The sequence below is a fragment of the Drosophila kikkawai genome, chromosome 2L (assembly GCF_030179895.1).
Source record: "Drosophila kikkawai strain 14028-0561.14 chromosome 2L, DkikHiC1v2, whole genome shotgun sequence".
Classification (NCBI taxonomy): domain Eukaryota; kingdom Metazoa; phylum Arthropoda; class Insecta; order Diptera; family Drosophilidae; genus Drosophila; species Drosophila kikkawai.
Window position 1 is genome coordinate 18465174 of NC_091728.1, and position 20867 is coordinate 18486040.

The window sequence follows — 20867 nt, forward strand, 5'->3', positions numbered from 1 at the left end:
TTCACTTTTTCCCGAGTGCACACAATGAAATGGGCAGCCAAACCGAGCCCCACCGCACGGCACGGCACCGAAACTAAACTAAACCAACGGATTGGCCCTGGGATTCGGGGCTTGTTGGATTGTTGTATTCTCGATTCTCTGGTTTCTGGTCTCTGGCTTGGGGTAAAACGATGAGAAATGCCTGCGAATGTGCCAAGTGAAATTGCGACCAAGAGACAAAATTGTGTAAATACATTTGCAATGCATTCTTGAGCGCTGGCCAAATACGAAAACTTCGAAATCGATTTGGCAATTGGATTTCCCGCAGATTATAAAAGGAGAAGGTCTCCCATCCATCCCAGCAGCGGCTCTTCAGGCTCACCAAAAAGAGGGTCCTTTTGACGAGCAGAGCTGGAAAACTAAAACAAAAACTTTTTAAATTCCTCCAATTATATTTTTACGCTATGGAAACTCTGATGCCGAGCTTCGACTTCGTATGCTGATCTGCATCTGGCCAAAGCCAGCTCTCAAACACTACTCACAAACTTTCAGTGCAAATGGATGGTAGTGAGTGAGAGTGTGTGTGTGTGTGTGTGTGTGAGGGACTCCATTTGCGAAAACAACAACGATAAAAACATCTTGAGGTCAAAGGATGAGCAAACTTTTTTGTTCACTCATTCATAAGTTTTTAATTAAATTGCCGTCACATTTTCCTTTTTTTTCATTTGTTGTTTTGGCACAGAGAGAGATCCTTTCTTTTAATGAAGCCGACGTTGATGTCTGATATGGTGTGCGAAAGGATTGCTGAAGGAATTTAATATTTATTCTAGTCAAGGATATTTCATAAGGAAAATTTAAACAAAAGTGTGTCTGTTTGCATGACAGAATATTTTTTGACAGGATGAAACAAAAATTATGAATTTCAAAAGGAAACCTGAACCCTCCTTTTATATTACAGCGTTGAATAACATCAAAATAATATTCTATTAATTAATTCTTGTTTTTTATTATTGACGCCACAAAAGCACTCAGCGAAAACGTTCATAAAAATTAAAGAAAAGGTAAAAACTTTAAACCATTTTATACATTTTTAGATAGCCTCACCCCTACCTTGATTACATACTCCATTTCTCTTTTTAATTTTGGAGAAATTTTCCAAATTACCCGTGAAAAACTAACCCGGAAAGCCCCTCTAGCGACAGCCCTTGTAGAATCTGAGTCCCCATCTTAATTGTTTGTTGTTTTCACTGCTGTCGCGGCTTCTGCCAGGGACTTAATGTTTTTGATAAGCATTTCGTTTTGTTCAATTGAATGGAATTTTTTTCGGGACATCGGAGGGGCGGACAAAGGGTAAATAATTGCACGCGATGTTTACACGAAAGGTGAAACAAATTTCTGCGAAGGGGCTGCAAGGACAAGGGCAGGGCATCGCGGGCAATTAAAACAAGGGTAATTTAGCAATGAACATAAACGTAAATGTTTTTGGCACCCGTTCGTGAATGAGGCGTTAATAGTATTTGCACAGCTGTTTGGTAAAACGCCCATAGACCGCTCATAAAGTAAATATGGCTAAAACTGCCGTTGAAATGTCAAGTGAGGAGCAGACGTCAAGAAATACACAGAACCAAAATTAAGGAATATTTTAAATCAAAAACGTACAAATCTTTAGTGAAAAATCACATATTCAATGTCTACATTTGAAATCTTATTTCCCTTCTATAATTTGTTCCACTTCTAATTAATTTTTCAAGACATAAACCATTTTTTGCTAGTGCCTGAAATAGTGTAATTGAGCTGCCGCACTTTTCGCAGCAGCTGACAGGCTTTGGAAAAAGGAGAGGAAATGCGGTGGGCTGTCAGCCCGCCAGCCCGTTTTGCTGGCGGCTCAATCGTCAGTGCCATCAATCACTTCATTGACAGTCGGCCTTAGCTAGCTGAGAGCTTTCCTTCCTCCCTCTCCAACTTGTAATCGAGACCAGTTAACCAGAGCAGAGCCGAAAAAGGGCCAGAGAGAAATTAGCAACATAACCGGATTTCGAATTTTCCAAATGCAAAGTATTTTGAAATTCCAGCTGAAATGCTGAGATGCTGATCCTGATCTGAAAGCCCCAGTGCCTACCGGCCACTGGCTACTTCCGTGGCCAGGACAATGGCCGGCAGTTGGACAAAAGCGAAAAGCCAAAAGAAAAGGCCAAAGCCAACAAAGGCGGAGGGAGGGCCAAGGCACACAGTCAGGGAAACATGGCAAAAACCGTATGGCCAAAATGGATAAGCTTACAATGCCAGTACCAGCACCGGTCCCAGTCCCATTCCAAAGAAAATGGCATTTTCGCCACACTCCCACTCCCTACCCCTCCAGCAATCCACATCCTTCCTGGCTTTCGCTTTTGTGAATCAAAAAAGAACTAAGGGAAAATGCAAAGAAAAGGACGAGGGCAAAAAAGTTTCGAGGGCGAGGGGCGAGGAGGGGCGAGGAGCCAGCGAGGCGCATCCTCTGGGGGTGACTTAAATAAAATTTGTTGATTTTATTGAAAAGTGATGATGTGTCAAATTTTTTATCGCATTACCAGAGCGCGGCTCTTATTTTGCTTTTAACCTTGCCATTTGCATAAAATTCGCATTGAATAGACACATTAGCATTCTTAATGGCGTGACCGCTGGAAGTCATTTGGCTCGCCTCGAAGGTCCTTCGCCATCACGCCCAGAAATTTATCAATGCCGCACACGTTTGGGTTGCCACAGGTCCCTGGACCCAGAACTCTGAGCAACCCAAGTATTCTAGACCCCCAAATCCCCAATACCCGACCCCGACCCCAATCCCAAGCTGAGGCGCATTCACTGAAGTGACAAGTGAGCAATATGTCTGGATCGCTTCTTGTCGGGTTTCTATAGGGGAAATTTAGGGTCCTGAGCACTGATTTTTAAGACAAATTGAACAGCGTGTCAAATGGCTCGGTTCTAGTTCAGCTTTTTGCTTGTTTAGCTTCTGGGATAGTTGAATGAATTATGTGCTTAAGAAATTTATAGTTCATTGAGGGTCGTTTATATATTGGTTTAAGAGAAAGACTTATTAGTTGTAGTGGAATATATTTTTATAATATAATTTATAATTTTAGTAATAATTCTTATTTGGTTAAAAGTATTACTATTATTTTTATATTTTAATATAATTCTTAATACAAAAATACCCTTTTAAGATATTCTTTAACCAACAACTAATAACACAGCAATAAACGCGAAATCCCTAAGAACGCATGCAAGCACTTGGCCCTATTGCCGGAATCTGTCCCCCGTTGGTCATCTGGCCAAGGCCTAAATGAGGAGAAATGCTTTTGCATTAGAGCGCATCCTGGCCATAAATAACATGACGTTTCATTAGCCTGGCGAAATGAAAAGCTATGATCGCCCAGCCAGCTGCCAGAGACAATCAAGGGAGTTATTCTGGCCAACTTCAGTTACCAATGCTGCGGGCCAAGTGACTATGCGTACAGACGGGGCAATAAGAATAGTAATTTTTAGTGTAATTTAATATTGATTTAATTAATTTGTTTACTAATTATATAATTTCATACAATTTATTAATTTTGTAGTGTTGGTTATTAAACAGAATCTTGTATGAAATTCCAAAAATGCTGCCAAATGCTGTCGACACAAATCTTTTTTACAGTGTACGTGTTGTTTAAGATTAATATTTTCTACTCTAATTCCTTTTTACGATTAATTTAGATTTTAAAATATTTTTAATAGCTATTTTCTTGAACGCATCCGTATGTGTGCTCCCTCTTTTCACCAACAGCTGCCGGCGCAGGTGTTTTAATCACGACGAGCTGGGTAGCCAAAGTCCCGCCTGCCCCGTTTTCCCTCGCCGCAGAGCGTATAAATTTTCATTTCCATTTTCATGGCTCAACGCACGGAACGCAGTAAGGAGGCCCAGGAGCGCCGGTTCGCCGGTTAGCCATTTGCCTTTGTCGCCTTTTTATTGCCTGCACTTCATTTGCTACGCAATTCGGACCCGGGGCGGCACGGATCCCGAAAAGTGCTCATAAAGCGAGTGCGGTAACAGGACCTCTTTGGGTTTTAGACGACCGCAGAAAGTTAATTAGAATTAATGCGTTTCCCAGGCCCAGAATCGCATTTAACTGCAGCCGTCGTAGTAGCGTTTTCTCTATGTTATATGTTTACATTTAAATGCCAATGGGTTCTGGGGGCCCCTTCATTTGCCGTGTAGAGAACTGGGCTTCTCCGCCATTTGCCAAAATGGTGTGCAATAATCATTTCTGTGTGCGAACAGGCGCACGTAGCCGTCATCGTGACGCTCTGGAGCACCAAATGGGCGCAGGGCAAGGACGAAATATTAAAATCTAACATTCACAAAGTCACGAAGCGTCAGCGACACCAGCAGCCACAACAGCAGCAATAATAACACCAAGAGCAACGCCAACAAAAATGAGACCAGGCGCAGGAGTTGGAAGAGGAACCAGCAATGCTAAGCAAATAGACAAAGTAATAAAAAAAATAATTCACAAAGTCCAGGCGAAGTCGAGAAAAGTCGAATCTTTGATACCTTCCGAGATATCTTTAAAAATGAGATATCTTAAAAAATGTAATTATATAGGTAAAAAGGTTTTCAAGGCTTTAGCTATCTAAAAAAATAATCTATTATGATTTTACGTGTATAATAAATCTCTAAGTATCCTTGGGGTCACTTCTGTGGGATCATTTATAATTACAGAATCGAAAACTTGAAGGGCTATAAGGATTCGAATCTTAAATTCAACTTTCCCATTTATTATAAACCTTACAGCATTTTTCTAACGCTTGTATAAATATTTTTTTAAATAATGAAACCTAAACTGTAATATCGTAATACCTTGCATGCATTTCAAACAACTCGAAAAATATTACCAACTCGAAATAGACCATAGAGCCCCCCGAAAAAAACCTGCGTACATAGGAAAAGCAAACACAGAAAGTTTCCCTTGTTGGGAGACAGAAAAAAAAACAAACCAAAAAAAAAAAAAAAAAACAGAAAAGGAAAAAAGGAAAAAACTCATCAGACCGAATGGAGGTCGCCACGGGTGCAGTAAACGTGGCTAATGAATGCTTTTGGCCCACTGATGGCAGCTCTGTGTTTAATTTAATAACACGCACACCCACACGCTCAGCGGAACAGAGACAACGCGGACATATGTAGGAATCTTCCACATACACATGTCGGCATCTGCTGGTGTGTGTGTGTTTGTATATTGAACAAATAAATTTGAAATGTTGACAACATTTTGCTGTTTGTTCATAAACGAGGCCATCGTCACCTGTGGGAGTGCACGTGCCACCGTGCCACCAGAGTCACTGCTCTAATGCGGCAGCCACCCCGTAAGCACCACCCTGTTATCCACCGCATTCGCATCCCCTATCCTCCGACAATAAAACTTGACGCCACCGACAGCGGCAGCTACTTCCTCCCACGGGAACGGCAGACGCATAAAAAAGGAAAACTTTCATATAACCGCCACATGACCATATACCCATGTACCATACCTTACACAACCCAGTACTTATGCCCCGGACACATTGGCATTTCAAACCCATAAACTGTCATGTAAAATCCCAGAACTTTCATTTGCAATTTGCTTAAAGTTTATGCAATAGATGCGCCACAATAAAAAGTTCGCCAAGGTGTATGGACAATAATAAACCAGGAGTCGCAAAACCAAGCACTAACTTTGCACAGAAATATAAAACCCACAAAAAATATGTATAAGATGTGGAAAATATATATATAATGTGAGAAAAATATACAATCGTAAAATTTTAAAAGGTATCCTGTGTTTAAGTCTGTACTTTAGCACCACTCTTTCTACAAGTGTAAAGGAAGAAAACTAAAGCACAAACTATAGATAAAAATATTTTGAAATAAATAAATAAAATAAATAGAAAATGCATCCTATTAGCAATAAAGATATTTCAAAACAAACTCCACAAAATAGTTACACAAACAGGTTACCTTTCTCTGAAAATATTGTTATTCAGTTTTTTTCAAAAATACATATTTAATCCCAACATTACCCTTGTTATGCAACTGAGCATAGAATTTATTTCACTATTCAAAATATGAAACATGCTTTTGTATGGTTTTTTGGGTTTTTAAATGGTAAATATTTGTGTTGCAGTAATCGAGCCAAATAATTGTTAAATATGCAACAGTGAAGCACTGTTTGGTGAATAACGCCTGCAGAACAATATGAAGAGTGACTTTTACAAGTAAATAAATAAATACTATAAATTCAAGCGCTTTTAACACCTTTCGTATGGTAAATATCTTTTACACGGCAATGAACCAAGCATACTTTTCTTCACCTTCCCAACTTTAAAGACACTTCACATACGCCAGGACAATGCCGTTTCCCCAGTTTATTCATCTGTGAAACGCTTTATGGTGCATATAAAAATAAAGAATGCCAGCTTCCAATCAATTTCAAAGTCATTTGTTACAAATTTTAAGTGCACCCCCGAATGTTAATCAAAATTAAATCCCATAAAAATAACAAGGACACAAACTTCTTATCGGCCCCTTGCCAAGCGCACACTGTTAAAAACAGGACGCGCCTTGTCGCCCTCGCTTTGGTGGTGGGAGGGGGGAAATATATAAGGGGGGTGGAAAATAAAAAGCCAGGGGGTGGGGTAAATCAGCAATGAGCAGAAGGTAATGTGCCTTCATATTTCAACGTCACAACGGCATCGTCATCATTTTTCTGCGGCCAACGCAACGGCGATGACATCAACAGTTCTGCATAAATTTGCACCCGATAAAAATTTCAAATGTTTTCATCAAATCATTTTCGGTGAGCTGGGGGCCCGCAGTCTCCTCGAGATCCGGGTTCTAGGCAAGCCGAGTCGTCGTCATCCATCATTAATGGACCTGAAGGAGTTGAAACGGCGACTAAGCGTCACGGGCTTCTGCGGAAAATGCGCAGGGGAATGGGAACCGAGGGTCCTGGAACCGAGAAACGTTGACGATGACATTACTTTTTAATGACTTTGACTTTCTGCAGCAATTACTGTTCGTCTGGTATTCGTACTCCCCACCAGTACTCTCCCCAGTACACGTTGCTGCTTTTGTTTCTTTTTTTATGAGCCTCATTGAAGACGTTCTGGGCGTTCGCTCAGATTTAATACTTCAATTTTATTGTCCACTTTTTAATTTGCTTATCCTTTATTGTACTTTGATTTAGTATTTCTTATTTCAAAGATATGCATCAAGATATATACAAAATTGGAAAATAATAAATATAAATATGTACTTATTGACTGTTCAGAGAAATCATAACTAAATAAATCTTAACGCTACTATATTTCATAAGCAAATAAAGTTGCTCATTTAATATTATAAATAAACTTTTTTTAAGTGCTGGACAATATTTGAATTACAATCAAGCTCATAAAAAGTTGTCAGCCCTTATGGAAAAAAGTACAACGCGAAGAAAAACATATATTTAATGAAAAATTTGAACTAAAATAAAATAAATTAAATATTTCAAATATTGCACTGTACTATAAAGTAGAGTAACAAATACAAAAAACTCTATTCTTATTAATAAATACAAATATTATTTTTCATTTCCTTAAATAAAAGAAATTATTAGTACGCTCAATTGAATAAAAAATAAGGAAAACCCTTTAACATCTTCCTCGTTTTCTATTACAATTAAAGTGTATAATGCCGGCCAGTTTTTATATGTCAGCCACGCCCCTAGACCTGAGTCCCCGCCCCAATCTGAGCCCTTGAGAAGTCAGAGGCCAAAACCGCCGTCGGCTGTCGGCTGCCAATATTCATATAATATTTTCACTGTGAAATATTTTCTGCTCATAAAAGAAAATTGACTGCGAAAATTGTTTTTACCGTGGCGCTTGCAGCTCAACTACCGCGCAACTACGCCCATAACCCCAGCCCCCCCCTTACTTTTGCGGGTTCGTATACGTATTACGTATACGTATACGTATTACGTATACGCAATATATAGTATGCGTGCTTTGTTTACTTTTTTCGCGTGCATTTTTACGTTTTTATGCGTTATTATGCATGCATCAGCGCGTTATTAAATTCCGCGCTCCGCAAGATGCGAGCCTCGGGATCCTTCCTCCGGGCATCTCATTTCACCGCAAGGAGCTCTGCCTCCGCAAAAACCAAAAAAATAAATAAGAAAGGCACAAGACGCCGAGCAGCACTCTGCCAAGTCGTATATATGGCGCCCATCAAATTCGGCACATTGTTCCGCGTTGAATAGCAATCGCTTCGCTCTCTCTCTCGCTGGCTCGTATAAAGTTCGCCACTTCACGGACTTTTGCATCCCAAATCCGACAGGCGACAGCCGGCATCCGTCGGCGAAAATCCAAAATGCAAGACACGCATTTTATGAGCTCCGGCGGTGCTTGTCACCTTATGCTTAACACAAATACAGCCACTAACTTGACGGGCAAATATAAGTACTAACTTAGGAGATACACAAGTAGCGGCTGCTTAGCGACTAATCCCGGCGGAGAAAGGCTTAGAGGAGTTGCCGTCATTAAACCGGAAAAGGGTAGGGTTTTTAGTATCAGAGGCACTTTTAACGTATCGGTGAGGATTTTTCGTAAGAAGTTTATCATCTAATCTTTGGATTTTTCCTTACAATAAAGCAATGAGTATGACTCCTTATTGAAGGAAGCTATAAAATAAAGTTTGGAGTTGTAATTACTAAATTATAACCAAGGAACACAAAGTGGTAACTCGTTATTATGTTTACTACAGAAATATGTGCATACATTACTACTAAATATGTATAAAATATAATGACATTTAATATTTGTAAAGCTTTAATTTACCGTAATTATATTTTTAAGCAATATTTTATAATATTTTTTAGGAAATTTATACATTTATTTTTTTGTTAATCGCTTTTTTGTAAGGTTTAAATTTGTAATGTTGTATTTGGTTACATTTAGCTACATTTCTGTAGATACTTTTTAACATTCTGTCGACCCTTATTTCCAAACATAATGCTAAAGTTACTCTAACAGCGAAATTTTCATGTTGGTTACAGCAAAGGCTTTTAACACCCCCACAATGGCTCTGTTAACCGTTAGGACAGTTTGCCCCTCGCCCTTACTTTGCAGACTGCTATGGTTGGGGTTCTGCTATTTTATGTCATGTTAACGAGACTACAGAATAATGTAAGACAGCATATGCTAAGAGAGCTGTAAGTAGACAGAGGCAACTTGTTAGCTCTTAAAAATATAATAATGCCAGTCCAGCTTAACTAACTAAGTTAACTTAACTAAGTTCTTCAAAACTTATAATATTAAATATAAATAAAAAAGAAAAATTCTAATATTTGGAAATTTAGGCATAATATTCAGAGAAAAACGTGTTAGCTAGCTTGGTAAATATACATCAACATCTATTTTATTTTAAGACATGTACTTTTTTAAATATAGTTTATAGACTTAGACACCTCATTTTTCTAAATTCATCTGAAAAATGAGTTGGATTTCATTTTCCTAGCCCAAAGTCACTGAGACAAGCATTGCCCTCAATCAGGGCCTTCTGCCGGCAGCTTGTAACAGTTTAATTGCATTTAATTTGCAACTCGAGCCGAGTTCAGGTGATGGATGCTCACCTTTAAACCTGCTCGGCAGACCTGCAATAAATACCTGTTTCAGTGTATCTCGATAAACACATGCAATGCAATTCATCATTCACACATAGAGAGAGGCAGGCGCACACAAGAATAGATGATCTGATGTGGGTATGGTGGGGCTTGGTGTGGAGGGGGGGGCTGTGAAAAGGAATCCTTTTGAAAGGACGAGGCCACCGCCAAAAACGTCCCATTAACAGGAGCTCAATGCACAAAAAGTCAGATCCCACGGCTGATGGCCGATGGCTGATGGCTGGAGCCAAAAAGCGAATGTCAACACTATCAATCATCGCTTTGACAGTTTGAGTGCTTGTTTTAGTATTTGTGCTTTTGATTATGTGCCGTACCCACGCACACACACCCCCCCGGACACACACTCCCCTGCAGGCGCACCAATTGATACACTTACAACAAATTGTTTGTAGAGGAGTACGTGGGCGTTGCCCTCCGCTGCAGATTGGATTGGATCCGATTCCCATATATATATATGCTACCTTCCTCCACATCCATATACATACATAGGTGGACTGGGGCAGGGCCACTTGATTGATGGAGCCGCCGACCTAAGCCATTTTAAATGAACAAATTGAATGTGCGGAAGTTACAAATACACCTGTGGCGGTGCACATAGCTTTGCAATCTTAATTTAATTTACAAGATTAAAAAAAAACGAAGGAAAGCTGAAAAGAAACGATGTATGTATGCCTAAAACACTCAAATTATTTATAAAGTTTCTTAGCATTGCTATTAACTTGACCCAAACTGTAGCCTCCTTCGTGAGCTTGTGTTTGTGGCTGTTTGCTGGTGATTATAGTAATTTAATTTCTTCGAACAAAAACAACAAACAAAACAAATTTGCAACGAAAAATCCAAACAAACAAGAAAAGAAAGAAAGAAAGAAAGGAAGGAAGGAAGGCATCTCCTTCTCCGGTCAACGTGCGGTGCCTGCAAATGGGTTGGGTCGAGCCCGGAACGTGGTGAGCTGGCGCTGCCTGTGGTTGGCCTCTCGCTCCTCCCGCTGACGCTGCTCCTCCAGCTCCCGGCGCTTCATCTCCTGCATGTGGGAGTTCTGGATATTATAGACTCGTCGCTGCTGGACACGCTGCTCGGCGGTTAGGTTGAAGGGTTCCACCTTCACCGACTGGCGATTCACCGGCTTCAAAGGCTGGCGACTGCTGGACGGAATGGGCTTGGCCCGCAAGGACTGCTGTCGCTGTAGCTTGGCTTCCTCTTCGCGCTGGCGCAACAGCTGCTGCTCACGCTGGCGACGCTTGAGCTCCATCTCCAGGGAATTTCGGAGAACATTGGGGGTCACGGGCATGGTAATGCGGTGCGTCACGGTCCGCATGGCCTGGCGCTCGTGCACCTGCCGGAAATTGGGCATAGGACGGCTGTGAAACTCTCGCTGCTTGCGCTCTTGCTCAATGCATCTTTGTATACGCTGATCCTGTCGGCTGGAATAGATGTCCTTGTAGCGATAGGCCTGGATTTGGGATATTTATGATATAATCGATCGTATCAAAACTCCTATCCTATCCTATCCTACCTGTGGTGGCAAAAATTGGGGTATGAGAGTTATCTTTTCGTTTTTAAACTTATATCCAGTTTCAACCAGGACGTTCGGGAGCTTCTGGGCCTTGGCATCCTGCTTCGGATGCTGCTTTAGCCTTAAGGACTCCTTGCCTGGTACCTCTATGTTTTCCTTCGGGCAGAACCAACCTGAAACCTCCGATAGCTCCCACTTGTATTCCATTTTGTGTATACTATACACTAAATATTATTATATTGTAACTATTTCCGGTGATGTGCAATTTGCTCTTGTTGACGTTTGCTAATGCCGAGTGCCTAGAATTCCTATTACGTTCAATTACCAGCCTGCTCTGGGAAGGATTCTCTAACATTAGTGAAAATTTAATTTGAACGTGCTCCAGCCTGAATAATGCAGAGCATTCCGAGTGACACTTGTCCTGGACCCTGGGTCTCTCTGGCAGTGACGTCGACGGCTTCCGCCTTCCAATCCGGAGCTGCATGAGGGATGGATGGAGTAAGCACCCCTTCAGTTGACGCTGTCAGTTTCCTGTCCAACTGTCTGTCCCCGTCAGTCCAGGACGTCTATGTGGTGTCAATTTGATTGCAAAGGTAATTCAAATAATCTCATCATACACAATCTGGTCCCCCATTCGCAGCGACTTCAAAGCGAGCTCTGCAAATAAATCAGATTAAATTTAACAGTTTATCATTTTTTTTTTCTTCTTTGACTTAAATTTAATTTGCAGGAACTGATTTCGTTTGATTTGATTAAAAGGGATCTCGCTTTAATTAAATTTATTAAGAGCTGGCATATAAAAGTGCGAAATGCGTATACCGATAGGTTTTTGTTCAGCACAGCTAGTAATTGGCGGAATTCAAGCTGACCAACAGACCAAACTATTTAAGCAAACAGTGAAATAGTTAATTAATTAATGTGGTGAAGCTCAAACGAGAATATTTCAATAATCAGGGAACATTTTCAAACGGAAACAGATGGAATTCAATGGGAAATAGGGGTATTATACCATAATAATATTAAGTTATCTAAGCTCACTCATAAACTCATTCCTTAAAATTACATATCCTTAAAGAATTTTAATATTCCACTGAAAAATATTCAGTAAAATTTCAAATGACTATGGCTTCTTATAATATCTGTCAAAAAACCTATTACCCAAAGATTGTTCAACACTTCCAGAAGTTTGAGCCCCTTGAGAAATCGTTGGCAAGTGTTGCGTCTAATGATGACATTAAGACTACTTTTTGCTTATTTATCATTACTTTTTTCACACTCTCTCTCCCTGTCCGCGTTCTGTACTGTAAGCTGTTAAAGTTTGTTAATCTAGCATATTTTTTTGATTAACCAAAACAAGTTGTCGGGAAGTTTCTGGCCAGACATGTGCACTCGTAATCCACTCGAGCAGGGATCCGATCCCCATCCTGATTAGAACTATGTAAATACACATGTCGGGCACACACACATGTGCTGGTAACTTTTTAAAAGCTCCGCCAGATCCAGAACGTTGCTTACAAAATAAAAGTTTCGGGCCCTATATCTCTGATGGACATTAGTAAGGCGGAAAGTTAACAAAGGCGAGGGAAAGGGGAGTTAGAAAGGCAGTCGAGGAAAACTTACCGACTGATAAACGTGCCTCACAAGCACAGGGAATAAAAGTTATCCCCGAAACTTGCCGCAAAACAAAAACTCGTTCTTCCTATCTCTGCGATAATTGCTCCTTTAACTACGGCGTTTTTTTCCCCTATTTTTGCGAGTGGGGGGGGCCTTGATTAGTTTGCAGCTGGGTTTGGGGCTGGGGGTGTTGCTGGGTCTTTGTGTATTATCTTTCAGTTTGCAATTAGTGGCTCATTTAAAAGAGATTTGCAGCAGCGACTTTTGCTGATTGGATTGCGTCCAGTTTCGGGGCGGGGGTCAAAGGGCGGCGACTCGTATCCGCCCCGAAATGATTGAAATCCGAGCTGGCAGGGGTGAAAGGACACGTCCGACGAAGCACAATGCCGCCAGGCAGTCATGCGGACAGGTTCGCCGTGCAAAACATTAAAAGCTACGACTTTTCCTTTTTCCCCCCACGCACACATTCTTCTCGAATCATTTAACCCGAGCGCAATTTTCATAAAACGAAATTATTAAAATTGTTTATTCGGGATATGCTCATTTTTATCGAGCAGTTAACTCTATAGGAAGGCAACTTGAAATTAAATGGAACAGCAAATGACTGTGCACCCTCTTTAAATTATGATTATTATTTTAAACAATTTATTTTTAGATATATAAAACTGTAAACTAAACAGCCTAAATTAAACAAAATATCTTTCAATAAAATACAATTTGATTTTGATGTATATCCACTTGCCGAACAATAAAGAAACCCAAGGCTTAACATTCATTTTTATGAATTTGTTCGATTATTTTGGCCACAAATCCTTTCCAAGCCATTTTAACCAAATGACATTTGCAGGGCAAACAGATAAAATGAATTGAGATTTTATTTATCGACATGAGTGCAGGAAAATCAAATAATCGCATTCCAATTGCGGACTTGAAGGCTCGATGAGACGAAATGAATGTGTCAGGCCATCAATTAATGAAATTGCGATGGCGGCGACCATATTGTCAATCATAATTATTGATTGTCCATTACGACTTTAATTTATGCATGCCGGACCGAAAGTGTTCGTGCTGAAAGGCGATAAAGAATCGATTAAAATGTTTGTTGGGGACATCAATTCCATCAGGAATAGAAATATCCTGATGAGCCACGGCACTCCCGCAAACCGAACTCTCGGGAATTCGTGAGGTGTTGACATTAGAGACAGTATCTATTTTGGATATTTATGATACTGCCTGGCCGGGATTATTTATGGCAATAAATAGTCATTCCCTACTTGCCTGCCTGGGGCGTTGGCCAGCGGAATGCAAATTTAATTTGTTAACCGTGTCAGCTGTCCAAGCAGCCAAAGGGCCAGCCAGCTGGACAACTTACCGGGCTCAAAGCCAACGGCCAAACAATGCGCGCTTTCTTATCGCATGTCAGCAGCAGGAATCCCTTTCTCTGTGTCCCACATGTCCTGCCATATCCTGCCACATCCTGCCCTGCACCGAAGAGTCCAGTTGAAGCCTGAGCCGGAGTCGGAGCCGGAGCAGAAACCTTACTTGACGCAACAGCAGACCAATAAACAAAAGCATTAAACCCATAAAACAGGGAACATGGCACTCTCGAGAATTAACACTACATTATTCACAATGCAATTTCGAAACAAGTGAAACGTCCCAGCTGAAAATGATTCGACGAGCGGATACTCTGGGATTTATATAAATTTTCTTCTTCCTAAAAGCATGTATTGAACTATTTGATGCAGTAAAAAGTTTCAAAGTTAATTTATAATTTTAAAAATAATATTTTTAATTTAAAAACAAACAATTACTAAAAAGGCTTTATTGTAGAATTATTGAGAAATTTAAAATGAATAATTTTGAGGAAGGTAAATTAGAAAACAGCAGGAACTTATTGTCCCAAAAATGTTTATTTACTATTAAACACAATTTCAATAGATTTTAATTTCACTTTGATTTATTTATATGGCTTTGCCTCTCCCTCCATCTCCATCTCTATCTCTCTTCCACACTCTCACAAGCTTCCAGCATACCCAAAGGACACTGGGTAAATTTTATAAAAAATGTTTCAACTCGAAACGGCAACGTCTGAATGCGAATGCATATGGATGTGGTGGCGGGTCGAGTTGGGTGTTCATCCGGGGTGGTGTTACGGGTGTTGTGTTGTGGCCAAGTGTGTGTGTGTGTGTGTGTGTGTTTGTGTGACCCACATGGGTGCCGTTGCTGTGGCTGCGCCATTTGCCTCCGGGCGGTCTTTCGCGCTCCATAGGTGTCTCTCTGCGGAATCGGGATCGGGATTGGGACTGCCAACCCAACTGGGGCTGAGCTGCACCTTTGGCTCGGGTTTCTCTTTTTCATTTGTTCAAAAAAATGTGAAAAATTAAAAATATTGTACGCGTATACCGCAGACAACAACGCAACGTAGAGTGTGTGTGTGTTTGCTGCTCCTCTGTTTTCCCGTGATACTTTGCCGTGTTCCTTTTATGCATATTTCCCACAACACATTTTGGAGCCGAGGCATTCGGGCTTAAATCATCCAAAGGGGTGCTGCCTGTGCAGTGGGGACGACTATGGCTGTAGTTAGTTCGCGGCCGAAGTTGGGCTTATCCCATCAACGGCATCGGAGGTGCCACACTCCGGCAGCGGAGGCGCCCCCATCTGTTGATTTATGTCCGGAGTTTGCGTTCATTTATCATTACAGTTGAAAGCATTGCCGCTTTGTTCCCGCTCTGTTCTCCGCCTTGCTGTTTTATTATTGCACAATATGCACAGCGGCGGCGAAAGAATAATACTTTTAATATAGGCTATTTTTTTCGCCGCTCTCCCCAGGTGCCAAATGTGGTGCTTATCAGGGCAATGCTTTTACCATTTACATTTTAAACAACTTCAATAAATGGAAATAAAACAATTGTTTGCAGCATGGCAATTGAATGTAGGTAAAAAACTTGTACAGCTTAAAATAAGTAAAGGACTTTTGAAAACAAAGAAGAGATTTAAAAGGCTTAATTTTTAAATAGAAAAATAGGATATAAAAGGATACTTTGAGTATTATAAAAACTTTAATTAACGACGAAATATTCCCATAACATTTTAAAATAATCTAAAACCAAATGTGATATAAAATTATGACGTACCTATCACCAAATCTACACTTTAACTAGACTTTAAAAATCGTATTCCCATTGCAAAATAATCATTTAGCTAGGATGGCTTTTTGTCCGCCTCGACGACCCCGCTTAATTAAGGTCCCTTTCCGGCAGGAATTTTTTAATTCCATAAAAACAAATACGAGGAGGAGCATTGGAGACAACCGTAAAAGCACACTGAGCCTCGAACAAACATCCGACGAACAACGAGCTCAAAAAGCGACCATCATCAGCAGTCGGTTGTGTTTGCGCAGTCGTGGGTAAAAAATTCAAAAACATAAACGGAAATTACCACAAAATAGAAACCGCAGAGCTCCAGGACCAGAACCAGGGCCAGAAACCGGGCCCGAACCGAAACCGAAACCGCTTTCTGGTAGCACATGAACATGGACATCCTTTGGGGTGCAGTGTCCTGGCTGTTTTGTTGTTATTTCGCCGCAATCTAGCAGGACAATCTTTTGATTCACATTCTTGGCTTTTTTTGGGGGAAATTAGTTTTTATGTTTATTACCTGAACCATTAAAGGGCGCTGACAATGCTCGGAGCGAACACGAAATGGACTCGTAAGGGAATATTCCGGATCCGGATGATGACAGCGTTGATGTTGCCAGAGCGGAGCAAAAGAAACGATCCCAATCAATACTCCTGGCTCCTGGCCAGATGCCACAGCAGCAGCAGCGGCAGCCACTTAATTAATGCAAATGGCGGCCACTCGTTGATTTTAATTTAGATTAGAGACTTATTATGTAAATCGAAAATTGTGAGAGCGAACGAAAGGAAACGAAATGAAAGCGAAGCTCCGAGCTCGATGCCCTTGCGGACATCTTCAATTAAGCAATAAAATTTTGTGTCACCGACTTATCGAAGTCACCTGGATTGGACACGACGACAACGTGTCATTATCAAATGTTATTCGAAATTAATAAATGTCAGGCCGCAGCCCACGTCCCAGCCCGGGCCCAAAAGGCAAACAAGCACAGAGTTCATTTCGACCGAAAGCTGACGTTTTAATTAACTAATCATGCTGGCGAAAATGCAGCACATTTCGCAGGTTTACTTTGGTTTGCGCCAGGCTCGGTCGCTCACATAAATTGAATTTGCTCCTTTCGGTAATCGCAGTGTCCTGCTGCGATGGCGGCGGCGTGTCCATGTCCTGGCCATCCTGCCACTGCAGCTGCTGCACCTGGCAGTTGCTCCCTGCTAAGCCTGCCCTTTGGCCATTTCGACGGTGTTTTGTGTAGTAAATCAGTCGGCATTATTTGTCACATGCACAGGCTTACGGTCAGATAACGAATATTAATTTTGCACCTGACCAGAGAGGTAAGCAAGAATGCGAAATGAAAACTGCTGCCGGCAAACTTATTATGTCCTGCCCCCATAATTCTCACCAGCCCAGTTCAGTAATAAATTCAGAATCAAGTCAGGTGACTTAAGCCCGGGCGGTAATTAAATCAAAAGATGTCAAAACGGCTAATGGAAAACAAATATTTTCCATAATCATTTCAAGATAATAGCTGGGGTTTTTATGTCCAAGAATAGATGGGATGGAAAGCTATACGTACAGAATTTGTAGAATAACTTTTTACCTTCATGATGAATATCATAGATGTATGTCTTCTTCAATAGCTAAATTGTAGCAAAAAGTACAGGCGAAAAATATCTATTTAGAGACAAAATAATTCGTCCTTTATTGTGCCAAATTTGCAACCACAAATGAAAGTGTTGGCAATTTCGCACATATCCAACTATTTGTGGTTAGCCAAAAAATGTGTTTGCTTTGAAAGAAATGGTCATTTCCAATATTGTATATTAATTAAGGCTAGAGCCTGTAGGACTCTGCTGGTGCCTTGCGGTTGCTACAAACTCCAATGAACTTTATTTCCTTGACTGTTTTGAAATTTGATGCCTGGCCAAGAATTGCAATTAAATTTGCGCCACAAATTGCACAAATTGACAACGAAAATAAATTTCCTGCCAACAGCAGCAGCAACAAAAGACTGCAACTAAACATTTTTAACGACTTGCAGCACTCGAAGAAGTGTCGGCAGGAAGTGAGTCCTGCGTTGCCAGCTGTTCAGTTAGGTTCTTCCCCTGCTCTGGCGTTAAAGTGCATTATATCCTGTGACCCCGGGCCTGACGACCCCCTTTTGCGGGCTGCCAGGTGAAGTTAGTGCTACCTAAAGTTTTAGACCAAGTTGTCGGCAGGCGCTTCTCGTGTTGCCTAAACAGATTAAGCCCCCGACACATGTGCTCTGCAATTTTACGCGTTGCCACCCAACCGCCGAGCCATGGAACCACCGAACCGCCGCAAAAGCCCACCTCCGCATCCTGGCAGCCCAGGCAGCCCAGGCAGCCAGGCATCCTGGCCCGGGGGCTTCGCATAACCGCCGCATTAATTCCTAGTGCCAGACACCTTTCTCGTTAGCGGTTGCCCCAACTTATTTAATTTCACAGAGTCTCCGCCGCGGCGCCTCAACTTTGCTTGCTTTGAGTTTTGCGTGCGCGGAAAATGTGCACTTGCAGGAAAATCAAACCAGAAATTGAGCTATTCGATGGGATGCGTCATAAGTCTTAACCGTACAAGTTGTCTTATTTTCAAGGAATTTTAAACATATTGTTTTTCAAAAGGAAAGAGATTGTAAGTTAGACATGGCATAATAATTAGTATATATTTTTTAAAATCCATCAAAGAAAAGTCTCTTAACTTTAAAATAATTTTATTAAAACTATTTGTAAATGCTTACTTATTTGTCAGTTATAAAATATTTCAAACACATCTCTAAAAATAAGGATTAATTATTTTGCTGTGTGTAAAGCTGAGCAAATGGAGGCGGAAGATGGAAAAGCGGAAAACCGGCGACCGATGTGGGTCAGACGGGACTCGGAAACAAAGTTAAATAGCTTTAGCGTGTTTATTCAAATCCCAAATTGTCGACATCTTGTTTTGCCGTATTTAATTATCGAATGCATCAGCAACAGTTGCCGGTTTTCAGTGCGACACTAGCTCGAACCCCTCACGTTCATCGCGACCCTCAGGCGATGCGGGCTTTTCAGATTTTTCCCCGAATTTCCCGTGTATAATTTATGGTCTGCGAGGGATTTGCACGCGGCCTTAGTTAAGGCTAACGAATGCGCATACGTGCGCTCACGTAGCGGCAAAGATAAGGGCCAAAACTATGTAGTATGCTGGATGGATATCGAGTGGAGGCCAGGCCGAACATGTTAACAAGGGATTTTTGAGTCAGCCTTAAACGGTGGAATTTAAGGCAGCATCCAACTTGTATGTTATTTGGCCACAAAAAGTCGATTGATAAAAACGATAAGGTATGATATATCTATATTTTTTTTGTTTTTTTCGAAAAAGAATACTCATAAAGTATAGACAATAATTTGGTAGTAATATTAATGGGCTACGGTGACTTATCAGAAATCCTTTAAGTATTTTATATTCGATCCTGATATCGTTTTTGGTGAGTTATGGGAAAAATATTTTAAATGTTCTTTTATTGTTTATATACCTATTACTACATTCAGTTTCAAAACAAATCCCTTATATTTTCTATCGCTTAATCCGCCTCTATCGAAATTAATTTGTTATAAAAATCTACAGAGCTTAATGAATTTTATCACATTACCGAAACTCCATTAAATTATTTTAATGTTTATTACAACATTTGCATAATTGAATTGCAAGGGAAATGCCTGCTAGCCAGATTGCCCATCCACATGGTTGTGGATGGATTTTTCAAATTCGATTTAGTGAGTCTTCTGGCATTTGTTGTAATAATTTTATACATTTCATGCAAAGCTGAACTCCAGGCGAGAGTAGAGTTCAAATTCCATTGTCGGATCAGAGGCACTAACTGCTCGGGGCATAATTAAACGCTGTGGAATTTCATTATAAAATTCGCAGACATTTGCAAGATGCCGGGCGTTTTACATTTCCGCCGACTGCCTCAACTCCTTGAGGGCTTTTCATTGAGAAGAAATTTGCTTCCACTGCTATCAAATATTTTCTTTAAGTTTTTTTTTTATACTCAGCCAAGGGGTATTCTCCAATGCTGTATTTGAAATAATTGTACCATCTACAACAGAGTATGCCTTCGTTCGTCTTCAAAGTTGAGCCCTCTATTCTGTTATATTGAAATTTGCTCATTACTCGGCAATTCTACTTGCAAAGTCAGTTCACCGTACACACATAATCCAGACTTGCAGGATATGGGGTTTTCCCACTGTGCGGCGGCCCTTCGACCGAGTTGATTTTTCACAATTTCCGGTCAAGCGGGAGCTGCCCCGGCACCAAATGGCGGAAACGTAATTTGGCTCTTGGCCATTATTTTCGGTTCTGACCGCAGAGAGAGACCGACCCAGTAGCTGTGTCCGAGCCAGATCCCGCCGAGGACGGGGGCCAGAGCCTCATCATAATCGAAGCCACGGAATTGAAGTGCTGCGGCACAATGCGGTTTCCGCTGCCAGCTGATTGGCTTCCGTTTCCGCTAATTTTTGGTAAACTTGGCGTGGCTTTTCGGCCCGTTTGCAGCTGCCCTTTGTAGCTGGCCGACAATAAGTTGGTATTGTTTTGAGACAGGCAGCCTTCAAAGGATCTACGGCCCAGTTGATTAAGTTCGAAGCTGCTTTCGCTGATAAACTTCGGTTTACGGGGAAATTGAAGGGAAAATTGGTAATTGCTGGAAGATGGGCCAAATTGGGCCATGCTTTACTGCTATGGTAGTTGTATTCCCATCATTATCAGTGTTTGATAAACAGACTGTGTATGTAAATTTCCAGATGGAAACCAATCAATATACAGAAAAATATAAATGGAAATTAGTAAGCCAAATGATAACAACCAAATTTATGTTGCTCGTGTAATTTTGTTAAAATCACAAACATTCAAAATTTGCT

At 40.9% G+C, this 20867-nt stretch overlaps 1 protein-coding gene across 1 annotated transcript; it reads right to left on the reverse strand.

The window, feature by feature from the left end:
* Positions 1 to 10440: 10440 nt before the first annotated feature.
* LOC108077369 (uncharacterized) lies at positions 10441 to 11512 on the reverse strand. The gene is made up of 2 exons (XM_017170665.3): positions 11200 to 11512; positions 10441 to 11136 (listed from the first exon to the last, which is right to left on the reverse strand). Exons 1-2 carry the CDS (start codon positions 11404 to 11406, stop codon positions 10585 to 10587), a joined length of 759 nt encoding a protein of 252 aa, XP_017026154.1. The 5' UTR covers positions 11407 to 11512; the 3' UTR covers positions 10441 to 10584.
* Between the last annotated feature and the right edge of the window lie 9355 nt (positions 11513 to 20867).